At 38.4% G+C, this 21,184-nt stretch overlaps 1 protein-coding gene across 9 annotated transcripts in view; it reads right to left on the reverse strand.

The window, feature by feature from the left end:
• Window positions 1-2,952: 2,952 nt before the first annotated feature.
• EPHA7 (EPH receptor A7) overlaps window positions 2,953-21,184 on the reverse strand; it is a 290,760-nt gene continuing 272,528 nt past the window's right edge. For all 9 annotated transcript variants that reach the window (XM_073626951.1, XM_073626950.1, XM_073626949.1 and 6 more), the window contains 3 exons: window positions 18,715-18,908; window positions 11,767-11,922; window positions 2,953-5,053 (listed from right to left, as the gene is read on the reverse strand). In XM_073626951.1, coding sequence (XP_073483052.1) covers window positions 4,939-5,053; window positions 11,767-11,922; window positions 18,715-18,908 — 465 coding nt within the window. In that variant the 3' untranslated portion in view covers window positions 2,953-4,938. The remainder of the gene's footprint in view (window positions 5,054-11,766; window positions 11,923-18,714; window positions 18,909-21,184) is intronic.

Here is a 21,184-nt window from a genome sequence, read left to right on the forward strand (position 1 = left end):
GGGTAAAAATGCTGAAATATACATCTTTGAATTTTTACCTATCTTCTTTTCTTATTACAATAAAATGTTACATATTTAATTTTTTTTAACCACTTCAGCCCCGGGAAGGATTTACCCCCTTCCTGACCAAGCCCTTTTTTGCGATACAGCACTGCGCCGCTTTAACTGACAATTGTGCGATCGTGCAACGTTGTACCCAAACAAAATTGACGTCCTTATTTTCCCACACATAGAGCTTTCTTTTGGTGGTATTTGATCACCTCTGCGTTTTTTTATTTTTTGCACTATAAACAAAAAAAGCGTCAATTTTGAAAAAAGCTATATTTTTTACTATTTGCTATAATAAATATCCCCCAAAAATATATAAAAAAAACAATTTCTTCCACAGTTTAGGCCAATATGTATTCTTCTACAAATTTTTAGTAAAAAAAATTTGCAATAAGTGTATATTGATTGGTTTGCGCAAAAGTTATTGCGTCTACAAAATAGGGGATAGATTTATGGCACTTCTGTTAATATTTTTTTTTATTAGTAATGGCGGCAATCTGCAAATTTTACCGTGACTACGACATTGCGGCAGCGGGTGCTAGCCGCGGATGACGCAGCAACGTACGGGTACGTTGTTTTGCGCCACTTTGCCGATGTATATCGGTGTGAGCTGGTCGGCAAGTGGTTAAACAAATTCCTGTCTATTCCTAAACAACTATGCATAATTTATTAGCGTAGACTACAAAAGCAAAATGTATACTTGCATGAAACCAATGAATCTCCAAAACAAAGAAATTGCTCTGGACAAAAAAAGAGTACTAAGTCAATGGATATAAAATAGATATTTGTGCATTATTGCTGATTTTTTCTTTTAAACTTCATTGAATTTTAAAGGAAACTATAAACTATTTTAATTATTTTAGTCAAACCTGTTTGTTAATTATTGTATAAAATTGCTGTTTTACATATAAAGAACTATTACATAGAGCATTATTGACATTTGGATTGCAAGGTATTCTGGGTTTTCCTATTAAAAATGGTGCATGCTATGCTCACTGATTGCTCCAGTGTAACAAAAAACCCAGATAGATGCCTTCCTCCTCTGACACTTTAAGCTGTGTTTGTTGCCAATAGCAGGTGATCAAATTACCCAGGTACTTAGGTCGGCTATACATGATTTGATCCTGCTGAACCAGCCAAGTTTCGAAACCATTAATGGGCAGGCTGACTGTACCAAGCTGATCGATCGATCAACTTGGGTGCAACCAACCTGCCGTATCCTCATGCAATTATCACTAGCAGCTGCTCTAGCCGCTAGCGATAACTACTGTCTTCTACCAGTGGGGGCGCCCCCCACTGGGAGAAGACAATTGCCAATTCCCCTGTCAACACTGTCTGTGGTTGCAGGAAATAAATTTGCTGGCCTAACCTTAGGATATTCCTTGCATTCCTAGAATATTCCTATATTCCTTTTACTCATAAGTAAAATCTCTCTGCATATTTTACCAATAAAATCAGATTCTGAATATCAGAATCAAGCTCTGCCTGCTGTCTCTGATAGAATATATTAAGCAGAAAATTTTGATTTACCAAACTTAAAAGAATGTGTAGCCATGAAAACAACAAATAAATACAATATATAAAACACTATACAGTATATTCATTTAAAACAAATAGGGGATAAGTACAGCGCTGCTAAGAAATACTAAAAAATATATAATACAGTAAGCAGCTAACACACCTCTAAGACAAAGAAGTAAAAAATTCAACAGATATATATAAAGTGTAGCGCTATGTGTATGGATAGATCAGGATGAGATGTTGAGATCGAGCCATCTAGCAATGGCCAGAAAACAAACAGATATTACTTTAAAAAGGTGAATTAAAAAAGGTATAGTTGCACAAATACAAAATCATATATAAAGCATAATAGAATACACCTGTGCACAGAAGATTTCTACAGGATACAGCTGCCTACACAATGTGGGTCATACTTGGGAAAGCTGCCTACAGATCCCTCCTCTTCATCTATTGAAGTTTTGGATACTTGAAGTTTTGGATTTCTGATGTTTTCACCCTGCTAGCCCCGGCGGCTAAACAAGCTTTTTGTGACTTGCAAGACGTATGTCTTTACAAGTCTTCTATGTCCGGTAAGCCTCCTCAGATGTTATGGTGGTGGTTCTGACACATATATAGACGTCACATTGGATTTGGTGTTCCTCCGTCTCACCCACCAGTAACACCTTGTTGCTGCTTTCATCAACTTACCCTCAGAGACCGTGGGTGGTGGCTTTTCATCAAGGACACATTTTATTTACATGGACTTTATTTACGGTTGATTTATATTGTGTTTGTGTTTTCACTCTTTCACAGGTGTATTCTATTATGCTTTATATATGATTTTGTATTTGTGCAACTATACCTTTTTTAATTCACCTTTTTAAAGTAATATCTGTTTGTTTTCTGGCCATTGCTAGATGGCTCGATCTCAACATCTCATCCTGATCTATCCATACACATAGCGCTACACTTTATATATATCTGTAGTATATTCATTTAAAACTGTTATAATTTGACAAATGTAAAAATAAGTGTTTATCTACTGTATAGTAAATTAAAAAAATAAATAAATATTTTACGTAGTTGGCTGATTGTATTGTAGGCCATGTAATGTTATGTAATGCAGTATTATCTGTACCTAAGTAGCTTACTGCCCATTTCTATTAAACTTGCCTAGGGCATTTTACCCATACTATAAAAATATGTTGTATCCCATTATTTCTGTTGATACCGTCAAGAGTCTGTAAAATGACTTTCGGGCACTGTCACAGCATGCCTTTCTTGAAATACTGATCCAGCTGGGCAGAACCATTTCATACTATCACACTTGATTTCCAAATAAAAGGCTGTTCCTGGGTGGTCCCATAAAAAGAAACACAAATAATCCTTCAACAGACCACATCATACTTCCAAAAATATATTTACAGTCTATTACAAAGATTACAAATGGAAGTGTCTATGAAATGGAAATATTGTAAATGCGATTTAGTATATTCTTTTTAAGGATACATCTTAGAAATGATATTTTTTTTCTAACAATCAAATAAATAAAATGTCATAAAATAACAATGTACAGAGATCTGAATGAGTGTAAAGTAACAGAAGTAGAAGAGATTATCTGTTTGTGTTTTCTGCAGCCATCTTTGGTCCTATATGGTAAAATACATAATGTAGCATTGAAATACCTGTTTTTGTGATCCTCTGCAAGTAAAATAGAAAAATATAGTGCATTTTCAACATATTCAGAGCTCACTACAGAGAAATGTGTGTACAAAACAAGACAGTATAAATAAAATTTACACACTTTACACTGAAACATTTACAATTTCTGTGGATGCCCACATAATCAAAGAAGACCAATTTCTGATCCCTGGGATCTTTCTTTAAGCAACCCAAATCTTTTCGGAAGGACAGGATTCTACATGATGGGTCATCCACCATCTAACATATTTTACAAATATATCTCTTACTCTAAAGATATGCACAGAGGGAATATTTAGAAAGACACAATTCATTATTGCTTCTGGTAGACAGAAAAAAAAGACGAAAACTGTTCTCGTCTGATAGTTACCTACTTAAAAAACAAAAGTACTAACCTATTTAACATGTGATGTAGTTTAAGGGGCTGGTTTACTATAGTAGTGCATGTTGCTTCAGTCCGTGTTTACTTTAAATACCCAACCAGGCTTGTAGGAGTTTAAAAAGGTTGGACACTTCCCTGAACCTGATTAGATATTAGAAAAAAAAACACAGTCTACACTGAAAATGACTAATTTAGTCAACCAGTCCTAAAAAGTGGGTGTTTTAACATGTCAAACTCTTTAAAACATAAGAGCTACCCTTTTCACCCTGATATATAAATACAAAATCTAAAACCATACAATCAAATAGGAATTGCATTCAACAAGATCTTGTACAAAATATAATTTGGCTATTTCAAATTGTTGTAAAAAGAAAAGAAAAAAAAAAGCTGATTTCTCAGTCACCTTGCAGTTATCGCAGGCAGTGAAAGGTTTAGACAGTGACTTTATCACAATAGTCTTTTTTTTATTAAAATTGACATTCGCATAAGGGAAGGCTTGATACTTTACAGTACTGTTTCTTGTATGTATTTTAGGAGACCCTGTTTCTCAGAGAATTAAATAACTCTCAATTTAGCAATTTATAAATCACATAATGTTTTCACTGTGTACGCTGTATCAAAGGTGCCATGGCCGCACTGAGTGCCATTATTGCTTTGTATTCAGCAAGTCTTTAGAAAATATCTAAAAATAAACAGTTATTAACCTGCAGATTTTACTCACCAGCTGATGATTTACCAACATCTACATAGATATCTAAGATGCCTAAATAACAGCATTCAAAATATAACTTGTAATCATGCCAAAGTCTCCTAATCTGTGTGCAATTAAACATATTTACCCTCAAAAGTAAATCTAAGGAGAATAACACATTAGAAAATAAGGTTATATCATAAAACACAGCTTAAGGAAAATAGTTTGCCGTATTTACCAACAATCTTGAGATTTTGTCCAACAAATATATTCTTTTTCAAAATTATTTATGTACAGTACATTTGAAAAAAGTTCATTGGGCAAAAAGGAGGTTAGAGAGCTCTATTTTGTTGTTTTTGATCAGGTAGTACTTTGTTATTACTGCTGTTTTCCTTGCCACATAGTTTTGATCCAATTTCTCACTCAGGTAAGGTCTGGTGGCACTTAGGAGTTCAAGTCTGTAGGTGCTTGAGGATCTAGTTGGTTTTCATCTACTGCAGAAACCGTAGTACAGAAGGTTCAGTAAACTGAGCATATTCTAGCAGCAGTTATTGTATAATGAAGGCCAGTGCTGTTATCTCATAGTCCTTCCTCCCTCTTTAGGGAGGGCTGTCTATCACACCTGTATCCCTGTTCCATGAAGGTGTAACATTTGTGCTCTCATAGTCTGAATACTGCTCATAATCTTCTTTTGGTGGCCGACCAATGAAATTCCTAAGCTCATGACATCACTGTGGAGAGAAACATAACTTTAAGGCCCTTTTTAGATATGCAGTGTAAAAAACATAAATTAACACACTGTATCACAAAAAGCACGTTAATGGGCATTCCTTGTTGGTGGCTCCAGAGCACAGGCTCTTTCTGGACCTTTAGAGCCTGTGTCAATGGGCTTTGGACTCAATGGGCAAATGCAGCTTGCTTTTGACATCAGTTTAAAATGCTGAGCTTATTCAGAAATCATTGACTGTTTTATTTGACTTCCCTCTGCAATTCACTTGCTTCAAGCTGCTTTTGTGTTTCCATAGACTTTTATTGGAAAAGAATCTAAAGTGAACAAAGGCTCATCAAAATAGCCCTGGGAAGTAAAAAACTGTGAAAGTTAGATTTAAAAAAAAAAAAAAGTTATATACACAATATCTCACAAAAGTGAGTACACCCCTCACATTTTTGTAAATATTTTATTATATCTTTTCATGTGACAACACTGAAGAAATGACACTTTGCTACAATGTAAAATGGTGAGTGTACAGCTTGTATAACAGTGTACAGTTGTGTGAAAAAGTATTTGCCCCCTTTCTGATTTTATTTTTTTGTATATCTGTAACACTTAAATGACTCAGATAATCAAACAAATTTTATTACTGCACAAAGATAACCCGAGTAAATACAAAATGCAGTTTTTAAATTTTGATTTCATTTATTAGGACAAAACACCGTCCAAACCTGCCTGGCTTTATGTGAAAAAGTAATTGCCCCCTAAACCTAAAAACTCATTGTGCTACCCTTTCTCAAAAAGGATATCAGGGAACCGGAGAAATTGCAGAGAAGGGCAGCCAAACTGATAAGAGGCATGGAGGAAATTAGCTATGAGGAAAGATTAGAGGAACTGAATTGATTCTCTCTTGAGAAGAGGAGATTAAGGGGGGATATGATCTGGTAATGAGCCTTTCACATTGCTGTGGAGCAATTTTGGCCCACTCTTCTTTGCAGAATTGTTTTAATTCAGACACATTGGAGGGTTTTCCAGCATGAACGGCCTGTGTCCGTTCACGCTTTGACTAGGCCACTCCAAAACCTAAATTTTGCTTTGTTTGAACCATTTGGAGGTGGACATGCTGTTGTGTTTCGGATCATTGTCCTGCTGCATAACCCAAGTGCACTTGAGCTTGAGGTCACAAACTGATGGCCGGACATTCTCCTTTAGGATTTTCTGGTAGAGCTCAGAATTCATGGCTCCATCATTTATGGTAAGTCGTCTAGGTCCTGAAGCTTCAAAGCAGCCCCGACCATCACTCTACCACCACCATGTCTGACTGTTGGTATGATGTTCTTGTTATGAAATGCTTTATTCATTTTATGCCAGATGTAACGGGACGCACACCTTCCAAAAAGTTAAATTTTTGTCTCATCAGTCAACAGAATATTTGCCTAAAAGTCTTGGGGATAATCAAGATTTTTTTTGGTAAATGTGAGATGAGCATTTTGGTCAGCAGTGGCTTTGGCCTTGCAACTCTCCCATGGATGCCATTTTTGCCCAGTCTCTTTCTTATTGTTGAATCATAAACACTGATCTTACCTGAGGCAAGTGAGGCCTGCAGTTCTTTAGATGTTGTTCTGGGTTCTTTTATGACCTCCTGGATGAGTCCTCGTCATGCTCTTGGAGTAACTTTTGTAGGTCGGCCACTCCTGGGAAGGTTCACCACTGTTCCAAGTTATCTCCATTTGTGGATAATGGCTCTTCCCATGGTTCACTGGAGTTCCAAAGCCTTAGAAATGGCTTTGAAACCCTTCCTTGACAGATACATGTACATTACTCTGTTACTAATCTGTTCTTGAATTTTTTCAGATTGTCGCATGATGTGGCTTTTTATGATCTGTTAGCATACTTCCCTTTGTCAGACAGCTTCTATTTATGTGATTTCTTGATTCAACAGGTCTGGCAGTAATCAGTATAAACAGAAAACTCAGTGCTACTACCCATACAACACATAGAGAGCAGAGGTTGTTGCTCTTAAAATGTCTTCATTTTATTGAATAGCCACAGTGGACAAACGCAGATTAAGTCAGTTGATGCGTTTCAGCCTATAAGGCCTTAGTCATAACCATATTACAGACATAAAACCTAAATAAATAGTAGCTCTAAAGATCACAGGCTTCACCCATTAACTGTCTTGATGACTGCAGACAATTATCCAAAAAAGAGAATTAGCTGCAATACATATAGGGTGATCCTGTGTATGCCACTAATTTTTACACACCTTGTGGTGATAACATGCACATGTATGTACACACACGTGCATACATTCATACACATATGCATAAGAAAACACACCATAAAATTAAAAAAACATTAAATAAAAAAGATGAAAATAATAATCCAGTTAAATGGAAAAAGACCCCAGATGAAAAAAGGAAAAGAGAAAAGAGAGAGAGGGCTATGGGGAGAGGCATTCTTAATGTAAGTGCAAATCCAAATCCCACCTCAGGTTTAACCCCTGAGGCGATCCAGTTTTTAATCTAAAAATCCGCCATGCTTCTTTCCCCAGTAGCCTTTTCTCCCTATCACCTCCTCTGGGCAAGTGAGACATCCGTTCGATTCCTCTAAAGCGAAAGAGAGATCGCCCTGATGACATTCTCTAAAGTGACGTGTTGCATTCAAAATATTTCTAGCATTTGGATTATTTGTGTCACAGTAATGTTCCCCTATATGGGCTCTCAAGAGAACGTGTGGTAAAACCTACATTTTGAAGGCTGCATGAAATACAGGTGATCAGGTAAATTACATAGTTTGTGCCACAGTTGATGTATTGCTGTATAATGAACTCTTCATCTGTGGCTGTGGCAACAAACGTTTTACCCAAAAGACACAAATTACAGTACCTACTGGTTTTTGTATTACAAGCGTAACTTCCATGATAGGAGAGCCGGGTGGGTTGGAATTGTTTAGATGAGAAAAGACTAGGTGATAGTGCAGTCCCTAATGTGGGTGCACGTTGGCTAGAAAAATGGCAACCTGCTTGCAATATCCCATTTAAATCTTTATCTGTATACAGTATTGGCAGATTCTTTTTTATTATTTGGACTATTTGGTGATATTCTTGGGAAAATGTAGTTACAAACGTAATAGGTTTGCCCGTTCTTCTATCTCTAGAGTTGTATGATTCATAAGATTTATTCTTATTTTTATACTCTCTCTTGGTTTTAGGCTTATCTGACAGTATTTCCTCTCTGTCCATTATCAAAACCCTTTCCAGTGCTTGGTGTATAATAGATTTGTTATACCCTCGGTCCAATAACCGCTGATGAATGATCTTGCATTCCAGCTCATGGGCTGAGTCTGTTGAACAGTTTAGTTTGGCTTCAATAAACTCCCCATAAGGGATGGCATTGATGGTGTGGGATAGATGACAAACTGGCTGCAAAAATTGTAGTGTTACCAGAGCATGGTTTCCTATAGGTGCATGTTGAAACAGCACCTGTAGTTCGATCGCCCCCTTTAGGGTGATGTCTAAAAAATTGATACTGAAAGGATTATGCTCAGTTGAAAAAAATGCAAATTTAGCTGATTGCCATTAAGGCATTTCCAAATTTCATGCAATCCTATAGTGTCACCATTCCACACCATCATAAGGTCATCGATATAATGACTATACCATACAATCTGCCTAGCATAGAGGTTGCTGGGAGAGAACAAAAATTGTTCCTCCCACCAACCCTTGTAAATATTCGCCATGGATGGTGAAAATCTGGCACCCATCGACGCCCCACAGTGCTGGACATAATACACGTCATCAAATAAAAAATAACTGTGCTTTAATAAGAGCTCAACGTTTAACAAAATAAACTCCTGTAGCTCCTGAGAGTAGGAGCTACAGCGTTGAACATGATATTGGATGGCCTGCAATCCAGCGCTGTGGGGGATCGATGAATAAAGTGCCCTCACATCCAGTGTAGCCCACACATAGGTAGATGTCCATTTGACGGATATAATATGGGATAGGACTGTGCTTGTATCTCTAATGTAGCCAGGCAAACTGTGTACTAAAGGCTGTAGGTGCCGGTATACCCATTCTCCCAAACGCTCCAATAAGGAACCAATTCCGACCACGATTGGTCGTCCCTGTAAAGGACAATCAATTTTGTGAATTTTGGGGAGATGATGGAAGACCGACACCACAGGTTTATCCACATAGAGATACTCAGCAGTTTTGGATGTCAAAACTCTCATACTAATGCCCAACTGTAAATGTTTTAAAAGAGTTGATTGAAACGGCATAGTGGGATTGTTGGACAGGGGACGATATTTATCACTGTCACTAAGCTGTTCAATAGCTTCAGATCTACATTGTTCCCTAGTCATCACCGCCACTGCGCCTCCCTTACCTGCTTCCTTTATCACTAAACCCTCATTGTCTTTTAACTGCTGTAGAGCCTGTTCACCTTGCTTACAAATGTTAGTTTTCCTAGATGTTGAGCTACATTGTTTCTATTGTATCAATTCCCCCTCTATTACAGCCTGAAAATATCTATAGTAGAATTTCTCGCATTTACAGGGTACAAGCCAAAAAACAAGAGAGAGTATAAAAATTAGAATAAATCTTATAAATCTTACAACTCTAGAGATAGAAGAACGGGCAAACCTATTACATTTGTAACTACATTTTTCCAAGAATATCACCAAAAAGAATAATAAAAAAGAATCTGCCAATACTGTATATAAATATTTAAATAGTATATTGCAAGCAGGTTGCCATTTTTCTAGCCGGCGTGCACCCACATTAGGGACTGCACTATCAGTCTTTTCTCATCTAAACAATGCCAACCCACCTGGCTCTCCTATCATGGAAGTTACCCTTGTAATAGAAAAACCCGTAGATACTGTAATTTGTGTCTTTTGGGTTAAACGTTTGTTGCCACAGCCACAGATGAAGAGTTCATACAGCAATACATCAACTGTGGCACAAACTATGTAATTTACCTGATCACCTGTATTTCATGCAGCCTTCAAAATGTAGGTTTTACCACACGTTCTCTTGAGAGCCCATATAGGGGGACATTACTGTTACACAAATAATCCAAATGCTAGAAATATTTTGAATGCAACACGTCACTTTAGAGAATGTCATCAGGGCGATCTCTCTTCATTTCGCTTTAGAGGAATAGAACGGTTGTCTCACTCGCCCAGATAAGGTGACAGGGAGCGAAGGCAACTGGAGAGAGAAGCATGGTGGATTTTTAGATTAAAAACTAGATCGCCTCAGGGGTACCTCTGCAGCAATGCTAGCAGCACTCATACCTTTATTTCCCACAGGCAACCTCTGAATATGACGCTGAGCATGTGCACACAACTTCTTTGGTCGACCATGGTGAGGCCTGTTCTGAGTGGAACCTGTCCTGTTAAACCACTATATGGTCTTGGCCACCATGCTGCAGCTCAGTTTCAGGGTCTTGGCAATCTTCTTATAGCCTAGGCCATCGTTATGTAGAGCAATGATTATTTTTTTTCAGATCCTCAGAGAGTTCTTTGCCATGAGGTACCATGTTGAACTTCCAGTGACCAGTATGGGAGAGTGAGAGTGATAACACCAAATTTAACACACCTGCTCCCCGTTCACACCTGAGACCTTGTAACACTAACATGTCACATGATACTAGGGAGGGAAAATGGCTAATTGGGCCCAATTTGGACATTTTCACTTAGAGGTGTACTAACTTTTGTTACCAGTGGTTTAGACACTGTTATACAAGCTGTGTTTCATTTTTTTAGTATTGTCACATAAAAAGGTATAATAAAATATTTATAAAAATGTGAGGGGTGTACTCACTTCTGTGAGATACTGCATATTTATATATATATATAGATATATCTATATATATATATAGATATATATATATAGATATATCTATATATATATATCTATATATATATATAGAGTAAAGAGTATAGTGTTTAGCAAGTCCCATAAATTTTAATGTATTGAATGACATTCAATTTATTGCACAGTACAGAATGCTTTTAAGCTGACCATGCAATTGTAGAATTTTGCACAATTTTTTTTCCTTTAAGAATGCTCATTTAGCTTTATAATTGTTAGGTCATACTGATGTTTATTTACTATTGCATGATAAAAAAAAAAATTGATAGAAAAAAAATTTGAGGACCAGCTTTACTGTCCACCAAAAACACTAACCAATTGATAGATTAGTTTAATAAAGTGGTTGTAAAGGTAGGTTTTCCACTTTAATGCATAGAATGCAAAAAACCCTCATTGTGAAGCTCCCCCCTTGTTATACTTACCTGAGCCCATTTATTGATCCATCGCTGTGCTTGAGTGCCGCAGCTCTCTCTGCTCTCTCTCGCTCCTCACAGGGCAGACTGATAGCAGCGGGAGCCATTGGCTCCTGCTGCTGTCAATCAAATCCTGTGGCAAAGGAGTGTGGGGGAGGCAGGGCTGAGCCACACAGTCTGTGTCAAGGGAAACAGACAGCCTGGCTCAGGATTGAGCCCACAGTTGTGCCACAGTAGGAAATGGCCTCCCATGGTGGCACACCAAGAAGAAGAGAAACTAAGAGCACCGGTGGGGAGCCTAAGAAGAAGAGGATCAGGGCTGCTCTTTGCAAAACAATTGCACAGCGCAGGTAAGTATATCATATTTGTTATTTTTAAAAAAGCATGCACAGTCACTTTAAATCATTAATCCCACAAACATTAAATTAAGCTTACTTGATAGTCATCCTGGCCACAGCATCAAGGGAATTGTATCCGGCTGAACTGAAATTTTCCTTATATCGTTCCATCTTAATAGCTTCTAGCCACTCTCCAACAGAGCAGAATGTTGAGAAATCAAGGGTGTTTTGGTCCAATAGTGGGCTTACAGGCCTAAACATAAGTGTAAAAAAAAAAAAAAAATGTCAGTAATTCATGTTAATCCACTTCATAGTGATGTGCTTAATAAAATGTAATTAATTAAAAATGGTTGGTTAGGGATTTAATCCTTAATTTGAAATGGTACAATTCTCTGATATTGGGTAAAACACTGCACTGGCATGTTTGCCACTTGCTGGTAGTACAGTGGATGATGTTACTACTGCTCTGGAACAGTAATACTATCTACCACAAAGCTTTTTAGGAAAATGTCTCTTTTGTCCATCTGGTGTGAGTTGTGATGTTTATTGGCATTACAAAAGGCCAGAAAGGAACAAACCCATTCTGCAGTAAAATAATGACATTACTGCTACAATATCTGGCAGAAGCAGTGTTTTACACCGGGGTACAAATTAGGTTAATAGGCAGTTTCTCTGAGATATTAGCGTATTTTACATGCATGCCTTTCTCACACAGAAGTCTCAACTTCATGTTAGGGTACATAATATGGCATTTCTTATACATGGCAGTGTCTTACGTGACCAGCTCTCTAACATGTCAGTCCTTCTGGCAACATGGCAGTATATCTGACAATATGCAGTCTATCTGATAACACTGCAATCTATCTGATAACAGTGCAATCTATCTGATAACATGGCAGCACTGGAAACAAACCAGATTACTGGTATTGGTGCAATTGGGGGCAATATATATATATTTTTTTTTGTTTTCCAGTTCTTCCAGATGTGTGGCTCTAGACATGTATTTGGCAAGCCACATCCCTTTTGAATTTATACCTATTTATAAATAAACCACACGCACTGTGTTTGCAAAGTTTTATTCCTACTCAGTTCCAGCTATCTGCATATTTATGACTTAAACAACTGCAAGCATATGATATCCAATTCCATTTACACTTGCTTCGGCTTCAACAAGGATTCAGACACGCTATGTTAAAGCTCTCTGAACGCTATTCAAAGCTCCTGTCACTACATAAAATGGATAGCTTACAGTCCTGTTTACACCAGCTTTTGCTTCGGCTTCGCTTCAAAAATGATACCCCATGTAGCTTCAGTGATGCTTCAAAGTGTCCTCAAAGCCTCCATAGAAGTCTATGGCAAAGCTCGCTTGAAGCCCCAGTGAAGGCCCACCTCATCGAAGCTCCACCAAAGCCTCATCGAAGCCCCACAGAAGCCTCATTGAAGCAACAAACAAAAGCAGGTGTAAACAGGACTGTAAGCTAACCATTTTAATTAGTAACAGGAGCTTTGACTGGCATTCAGAGAGCCTTGTTTTGAAGCAAGTGTAAACTAGCCCTTGAGTGACAACTCGTAGTCTGCTGTGACTGCTGACATCACATCTAAAATGGCAGCACCCAGAAGCAGTCTCAGGGCATTTGGTATCTTTTGCTGATAAAAAAAATCCATAAAATCCATTTAACGCACATGTAATCTTATGGGAAGATTTTTGTTTAAATAAATGATCTGGCAACATTTAAATAGTTTTATACTTCCACAAAAACCCAATACACAATTACTGTTTTTAGAAAATAATTATGATGAAACCTTGTGCTTTGACTAAGCATTGATTATCTGGCTCAGAGTTAATTGTCCTTTGCAAGCACATCTTGATGCCCAGAGCTGCAAACACTTTTGGACACATGTTCACATGTGCCTACTGGATGCCTTTAACTATAAAAAATGCAGCCTCTAATGCAAACATAGTTCATAGCAGCAATGGATTTTAACATGCACTTTATCCCCAATGAGATATGAGACTGCTGTGACCTGTCCTTCATTTGCAGTACAGCTTTCATTTACCATGCTGGTAAACACAGACCGTAAGCACTTGAGAACTTGTGTCTAAAAGCATCAGCTTCATTATCAGGGACAAGAAGTCTAAGCAAAGGAGCCATAAAAACCACTTTGTATTGCATATAGTGCTAGATAAATGAAGCTTTAATAAGATAAATTGCTTTGCTACTGAAGCCAAGCAGCTACACTACACCCAGTCTTTTCCCTCTCAGGATATAGACCCCCCAGTGGTTTATTAGAAGTCTGTGATCTCTCACTGACCTGTAACCAACAGAAGCAATAAAAAAAAAGCTGCCATCGATATTATCAGCTCAAGCTGCCTGTCCACCACTATTCAGGAAAAACATAAACAAATGGAAGGGAGCTTTTGCAGAGTCAGTTGTATTAGTAAACTCTACTGTAAAAAATGGATTATCATATTATAGCTATTTAAATATTTATGAGGAACTTGCATAAGACGAGGGGTAAAAAAGAAAGATACTTCAATTTTCATGCAGTTGTAAAGAGTAGAGGCTTGTCCAGGCATATATATTACATGGATGAGATCCGCACAGGTGTATCTATACTTAAGCCAGCCATTCATGGATCGAAATTCAGCCGGTTCAGCGAGGATTAGTGGAATTTTGATCCATGAATGGGCAGGCTGATTGTACCCAAGCCGATCCATCAATCAACTTGGGTACAACCACCCTGTCAGATTTTTAGAATGTGACTACCGCCTACCTCCTAGCAGTAATCATTGTGTTCTGCCAGCCAGGAAGGCTACCCCCCCTGCTGGAAGAACGCAATAGGGCTGCAAAAGGCTTTCCACCCTCAACACTATGTTGATGGGGAGTTGAGTGCTTTTCTTTCCTTCCATCCTTGAAAAGCAGGTAGATTAACACATAAGTTTGGTTGTACTAAAAGGAAAAGTAAGAGCAAGGAAGAATGGTTATGATAAGAATTGTTTCGCTTGCAATGCAAGGTCACATGAACACATGTACAAGAACCCATTAATTGTCCTTTCCTTACTGATATGGAAAGCATACTCTCTAGTTCAAAGCATATGTTGTGATTTCTGTTAGCCGCCGTCTCCAAAAGTTTTGAGAATTACACAAATATTAATTTTTACAAAGTCTGCTGCCTCAGTTTTTATTATGGCAATTTGCATATACTCCAGAATGTTAGGAAGAGTGATCAGATGAATTAAAATTAATTGCAAAGTTCCTCTTTGCTATGAAAATGAACTGCATTTCAGCCCTGCCACAAAAGGACCAGCTGACATCATGTCAGTGATTCTCTTGTTAACACATGTGTCAGTGTTGATGAGGACAAGGCTGGAAATCACTCTGTAATGCTGATTGAGGTTATAACAGGCTGGAAGCTTTAAATTGCGCTTGAAATCATTGTTAACCATGGTTACCTGCAAGGAAACACATGGAGTCATCATTGCTTTGCACACAATAGGATTCATAGGCAGGGATATTGCTGTTATGAAGATCAACCATTTATCAGATCATCAAGCACTTCAAGGAGATAGGTTCAATTGTTGTGAAGAAGGCTTCATGGTGCCCAATAAAGTCCAGGAAGCACCAGGACCATCTCCTACAGTTGATTCAGCTGTGGGATTGCAGCACCACCAGTGCAGAGCTTGCTCAGGAATGGCAGCAGGCAGGTGTGAGTGCATTTGCATGCACAGTGAGGCAAAGACATTTGGAGGATGGCCTGGTGTCAAGAAAGGCAGCAAAGAAGCCTTTTCTCTCTAGGAAAAACATCAGGGACAGACTGATATTCTGCAAAATGTAAAGGGATTGAACTGCTGAGGAATGGAGTAAAGTACTTTTCTCTGATGAATCCCCTTTTTCAAATGTTTGGGGCATCCAGAAAAAACCTTGTCCAGAGAAGAAGAGGTGAGCACTACCATCAGTCCTGTATCAAGCCAACAGTACAGAATCAGGAGACCATTCATATGTGGGGTTGCTTCTTGGACAAGGGAGTGGGCTCACTCACAAATTTGCCTAAAAATACAGCCATGAATAAAGAATGACATAAAAACATCCTCTGAGAGCAACTTCTACCAACCATTCAACAACAGTTTGGTGATGAACAATGCCATTTCCAGCATGATGGAGCGCCGTGTCATAAGGCAAAGTAATAACTAAGTGGCTTGGGGAACAAAACATCGAAATTTTGGGTCCCCAGACCTTATTACCATTGAGAACTTGTGGTCAATCCTCAAGAGGCAGGTGAAAAAAAACCCCCTACAAATTCTGACAAACTCCAAGAATTGATTATGCAAGAATGGGCTGCCATCAATCAGGATGTGGTCCAGATGTTGATTGACAGCATGCCAGGGCGAATTGCAGAGATCTTGAAAAAGAAGGGTCAACAATGCAAATAATTACTCTTTGCATAAACTTAATGTAATTATCAATAAAAGCCTATGACACTTATGAAATGCTTGTAATTATACTTCAGTATACCATAGTAACATCTGACAAAAAGATCTAAAAACACTAAGGCCGGGTTCACATATGTGCGTCTGCGATTTCCAGCCTGGCCTCCGGTGCATTCCTGTTCACTGGTTCATGTGTGATTCAGGTCCAAATTTTTTCCTGAATTTGCACCTGAACGGGACCCAAAAATGCACAAGACCCTTTTGTAATTTGCACCGCGGCCGCCCTGGACATGTGTGAACCGGCTCCATTGAGAGCCGGTCACACTCGCATGTCATGCAAATTGGATGCAGTGAAAAAAAATTGGAGTGCACACTCATGTTTTATTGTCAAAGTTTAATTGAGCAAGCTGAACTTACAGTAGAAGCTGATTAGTTACTATGCACAGCTGCACCAGTTTCTGTATGCACCAGCTTTAGTAAATTTTCCCTAAAGTCTGTAGTTTTACAGGTGATGATAATAAGAAGTGTAAAGGAAAACTATTTTTTTTTTTTGTCAAAAGAGATCTGAAATATCCTATTTTGAAAGGTTTAAAGTGGTTCTTAAGCCAAAAAAATTTTTACCTTAATGCCTCCCCAACATTAAAGGGGTTGTAAAGTCAGAAGGTTTCTTATCTTATTGCATTCTATGCATTAAGATAAAAAGCCTTCTGTGTGCAGCAGCCCCCCTCAGCCCCCTTAATACCTACCTGAAGTCCCTCTCTTTCCAGGGATGTCCATGGGTGTCTCAGCCATCTGATTCTCCTTCCTGATTGGCTGAGACACAGCAGCGGTGCCATTGGCTCCTGCTGCTGTCAATCAAAGTCAACTAGCCAATCAGAGGAGAGAGGGGGCGGGGCTGCATCAGATCTTCGTTTCTGAATGGACATAGGGAGCTGTGACTCTGCTTGGGTGTCCACATAGAAAGCTGCTTACTGTGGGGGCACTGAACAGGAGGGAGGGCCCAGGATCACAGAAGAAGGACGAGAGAAGAGGAGGATCTGGGCTGCTCTGGGCAAATCCACTGCAACAGAGCAGGTAAATATAACATATTTGTTATTTTTATAGGAAATTAAAAACAAGACTTTAGTATGACATTAAGGTAAAAAACCTTTTACTTCTAATTTTACATCCAAATACTTACCTGAGTCTTTAATCGATCCAGCGCTGTGCACGACTGCGGTATTCTTGCTACATACATTGGCTCCTGCTGCTGTCAATCACATGCTGTGAGGAGGAAGCAGGGGCAGGGCCAAACCATGCTGTGTGTCTATGGAGCATGGTTCCACAGACACACACAGCTCGTGAGCGAGAACGCTCTGGCAATATGAATAGCTGGCAATATGAATAAGCCCTCATGCACACTGGACTTTTTTACAGCTGCTGTTTTTGGCTTCTGGTGTTTTTTTTCTGCAGCCAGTAAATGCCTCAGCATGTTATCCCATGTCTCCATGCACACAGAGGTTTTTATCAGCGTTTTTTGGCAGGGGTGTTTTCTGGCTGGAAAAAACCCCCAGAGATGAGTGGGTTTGAAAAGGAGTTTTTCAGCTGTAAAAACACTCTGAAAAAAGCTGGAAAACACTGCATTTGTGAAGAAAGCTTCAGGGTGCCCAAGTCCAGCAAGTGTCAGGACTGTCTCCTACAGTTGATTCAGCTGCAAGATCGGGCTGCAACCAGTGCAGAGCTTGCTCAGGAATGGCAGCAGGCAGGTGTGAGTGCATCTGCACGTACAGTGAGGTGAAGACTTTTGGAGGATAACCTGGTGTCAAGAAGGGCAGCAAAGAAGCCACTTCTCTCGGGAAAAACATCAGGGACAGACATATATTCTGCAAAAAGTACAGGGATTGGACTGCTGAGGATTGGGGTAAAGTAATTTTCTCTGATGAATGCCCTTTGCGATTGCTTGGGGCATCCGGAAAAAACTTTGTCCAAAGAAGAAAAGGTGAGCGCTACCATCAGTCCTGTGTCATGCCAACAGTAAAGCATCCTGAGACCATTCATGTGTGGGGTTGCTTCTGAGCCAAGGGAGTAGGCTCACTCACAATTTTGCCTAAGAACACAGCCCTGAAAAAAAGAATGGTACAAAAACATCCTCCGAGAGCAACTTCATCTCAACCATCCATAAACAGTTTGGTGACGAACAATGCCTTTTCCAGCATGATGGAGCACCTTGCCATAAAGCAAAAGTGATAACTAAGTAGCTTGGGGAACAAAATAGGTAATAAGTTTTGGGTCCATGGCCAGGAAACTCCCCAGACCTCAATCCCATTGAGAACTTGTGGTCAATACTCAAGAGGCGGGTGAATAATAAAACCCCCACAAATTCTGACAAACTCCAAGCATTGATTATGCAAGAATGGGCTGCCATCAGTCAGGATGTGGCCCAGAAGTTGATCGACAGCATGCCAGGGTGAAACAGAGGTCTTGCAAAAGGGTCAACACTGGAAATATTGACTTTGCATAAACTTAACAGTATGAGACAAGCAAATAAACCAGTAAAACACATTTGTATTATATAGGAATATAACAAAACATATTAATAAATGTTGTTACTATGTGTATATAGACAATAACTTTTACCTATTACAAGTATTCATTGGAGTTTTCAAACTGTTGGGATTGCGAATCATTTTGTCTAGAATACCAACAATTTGTTCAAATTTGGGCCTTTCCCCACGTTCCTTCTGCCAACAATCTAACATCAGTTGATGAAGACAAGCAGGACAGTCCATTGGTGCTGGTAACCGATAACCTTCCTCGATAGCCTTTATGACCTAATAATTAAACAGAAATATTTCTACATAAACATCATTTATTTCAATAATTCAAGCTATGAATTATTGTGTGCATATAGTTTATTTATATATAAGGTCTCATTGGTCGTCTCTGCTAAAAATCACCAGTATTATTGCAGATGAAAATCATAAAATTCACAAGACAGTATACTGATGCTGGATACTCATTAAGTATCCAATATTTATCGTGGATACAAATGTAAAGCCCTATGAGAAGGCAGCAAAGCCTGTGAAAAATACTTATCTTTTGATGTCACTGATGATTTGTTTCAGAGGAAATCAAATGTTTTAAAGGTTGAATTTAATGAATATATGTCTTTTTTCAACCTTTGTAGCCTAGCAACTGTACAGTATATCTGACCAAATACCTTATCCATTATTCTTAAAATACAACCCCACTTTTTCTAATGCATTTTATATAATTAGGGCCTGTCCAAAATATAACCAGACATTTAAACTGTATTTAAAGAAGGAGTAACTAAAATCTTCAGGGCCCTGGTGTTACCCTATACATAACTCCTCTATATGTCACAATAAAAATCTCTGACAGCCCTGTTTTTTTGTTCAATTAGCATGCCAGAGGCTCAAACAGCATGTAACAGAACAATCTAAGGAATAGGAATTAAAAAGCAAAGTTGCTTTAGTCTGTGCAATATGAACAAACAGCTGGGCTATAAGGCAGAAAAACAGATACACCTGGGACACCTTACCTCTTAAAACGCCAGTAAAATTTTAATAGCCTAAAGGAATAGTGATAAAGAATAATACATTTAAACAGAAGCAGAAACCTGTTTTCAAAACCAATGGCCCATGATTTTATAATCCCTTCAGTTATGACACAAGGACTTCTCACTCCATGCTTTAGGTGAGCAGGGGGTGAAGCCAAAGATGTATTGCTTAAAAAAAAATAATTTCCAACATATTACTGTCTCTGCGCCTCTTTACCTAATGTATAACAGGGATGGGTGAGGGAAGAAAACAAAGGTGCCATTTTGTAGAAGCCAAGGCTGAGAAGTACAAGGAACAAAAATACAACACCTGGGAAAACATGCTTTTGCTACAGCTGATATTTACATACTTTCTTCTCAATCAGTTATACCAGGGTTGTAACTAAATCTATACCCTAACCTAGAGTTTATAACCTCATTAACATTTTGCCTGTGAACAATCTGCAGAGAAGTTCAGGTTACCGAAGGTATAGTTACCTATATTTCAAACAAACCAAACACTTGTATTTTCTAAGGTTCTATCATACTTTAATAAAAATAGGAAATCAGCTAGGTGTTTGCTTAAGAGCAATGAGTTAGCTTAAATGTGCATAACAATAATGTAGCGCCTTATATAAAGTGCGTGATAATTACAATAAAAGATATTGCTTAACTGTGTCAAAAATATAAAGTAAAGAAATATTTAAATAAAAAAGTCAATATTTAAAAAAAATGGAGTGCCAAAGTGTGTATTCCGTGAAGACAAATACAATGTATAAAAATACCAGCGTTCGCATAGATGTTCCCCAGGAGGTGCTTCATATAGATGTTCATCTTGAAGATGACATCACAGCAGCAACTCCCCTGGAAGTGTGATGTGGCTGAGTGGATCTCTAGAACCATGCTTCATTTACCTTTAGTTTGAAATATAAGAGGAGATGCCATTGGAGTATACATGCTGCAGTGGTTCCTGTGAGATCCTTATGCTGATTTGGGTGCATATGCTGCTGTAATGGTAGCCATTCGCTCTGGTGAGTTTGAAATTCACTCAATGTTGGTGGCTGGACAGTGAAGAATCTCCTGAGGAACATCTATATGAACACTGTTGTTATTATACACAGTATTGGTCTTCACTGAATACACACTTTGGGACTTTTTTTTTTATTATTGGACTTTCAATTTTTGACACTGTTTATTCATGTTAAGCAATATCTTTTCTTGCAATTATCATACACTTTATATAAGGTGCTTCATTATTGTTTTGTACATTTATGTTTGAAGGTCACAGTTATACTGGCTTTTATGTCAGCAGCCTTATTTGTATTTTTATGCCACAGCGCAGATAGTAGCTCTTACATTAATCAGTTTGCATAGTTTGAGAATAGCTGTATCAGTTAACCACTTGCTTACTGAGCACTTAAGCCCCCTCCTGTCCAGACCAATTTTTAGCTTTCAGCGCTGTCACACTTTGAATGACAATTGCGCGGTCATGCAACACTGTACTCAAATAAAATTTTTATGATTTTTTTCACACAAATAGAGATTTTA

The sequence above is a fragment of the Aquarana catesbeiana genome, linkage group LG04 (assembly GCF_042186555.1).
Source record: "Aquarana catesbeiana isolate 2022-GZ linkage group LG04, ASM4218655v1, whole genome shotgun sequence".
NCBI lineage: Eukaryota > Metazoa > Chordata > Amphibia > Anura > Ranidae > Aquarana > Aquarana catesbeiana.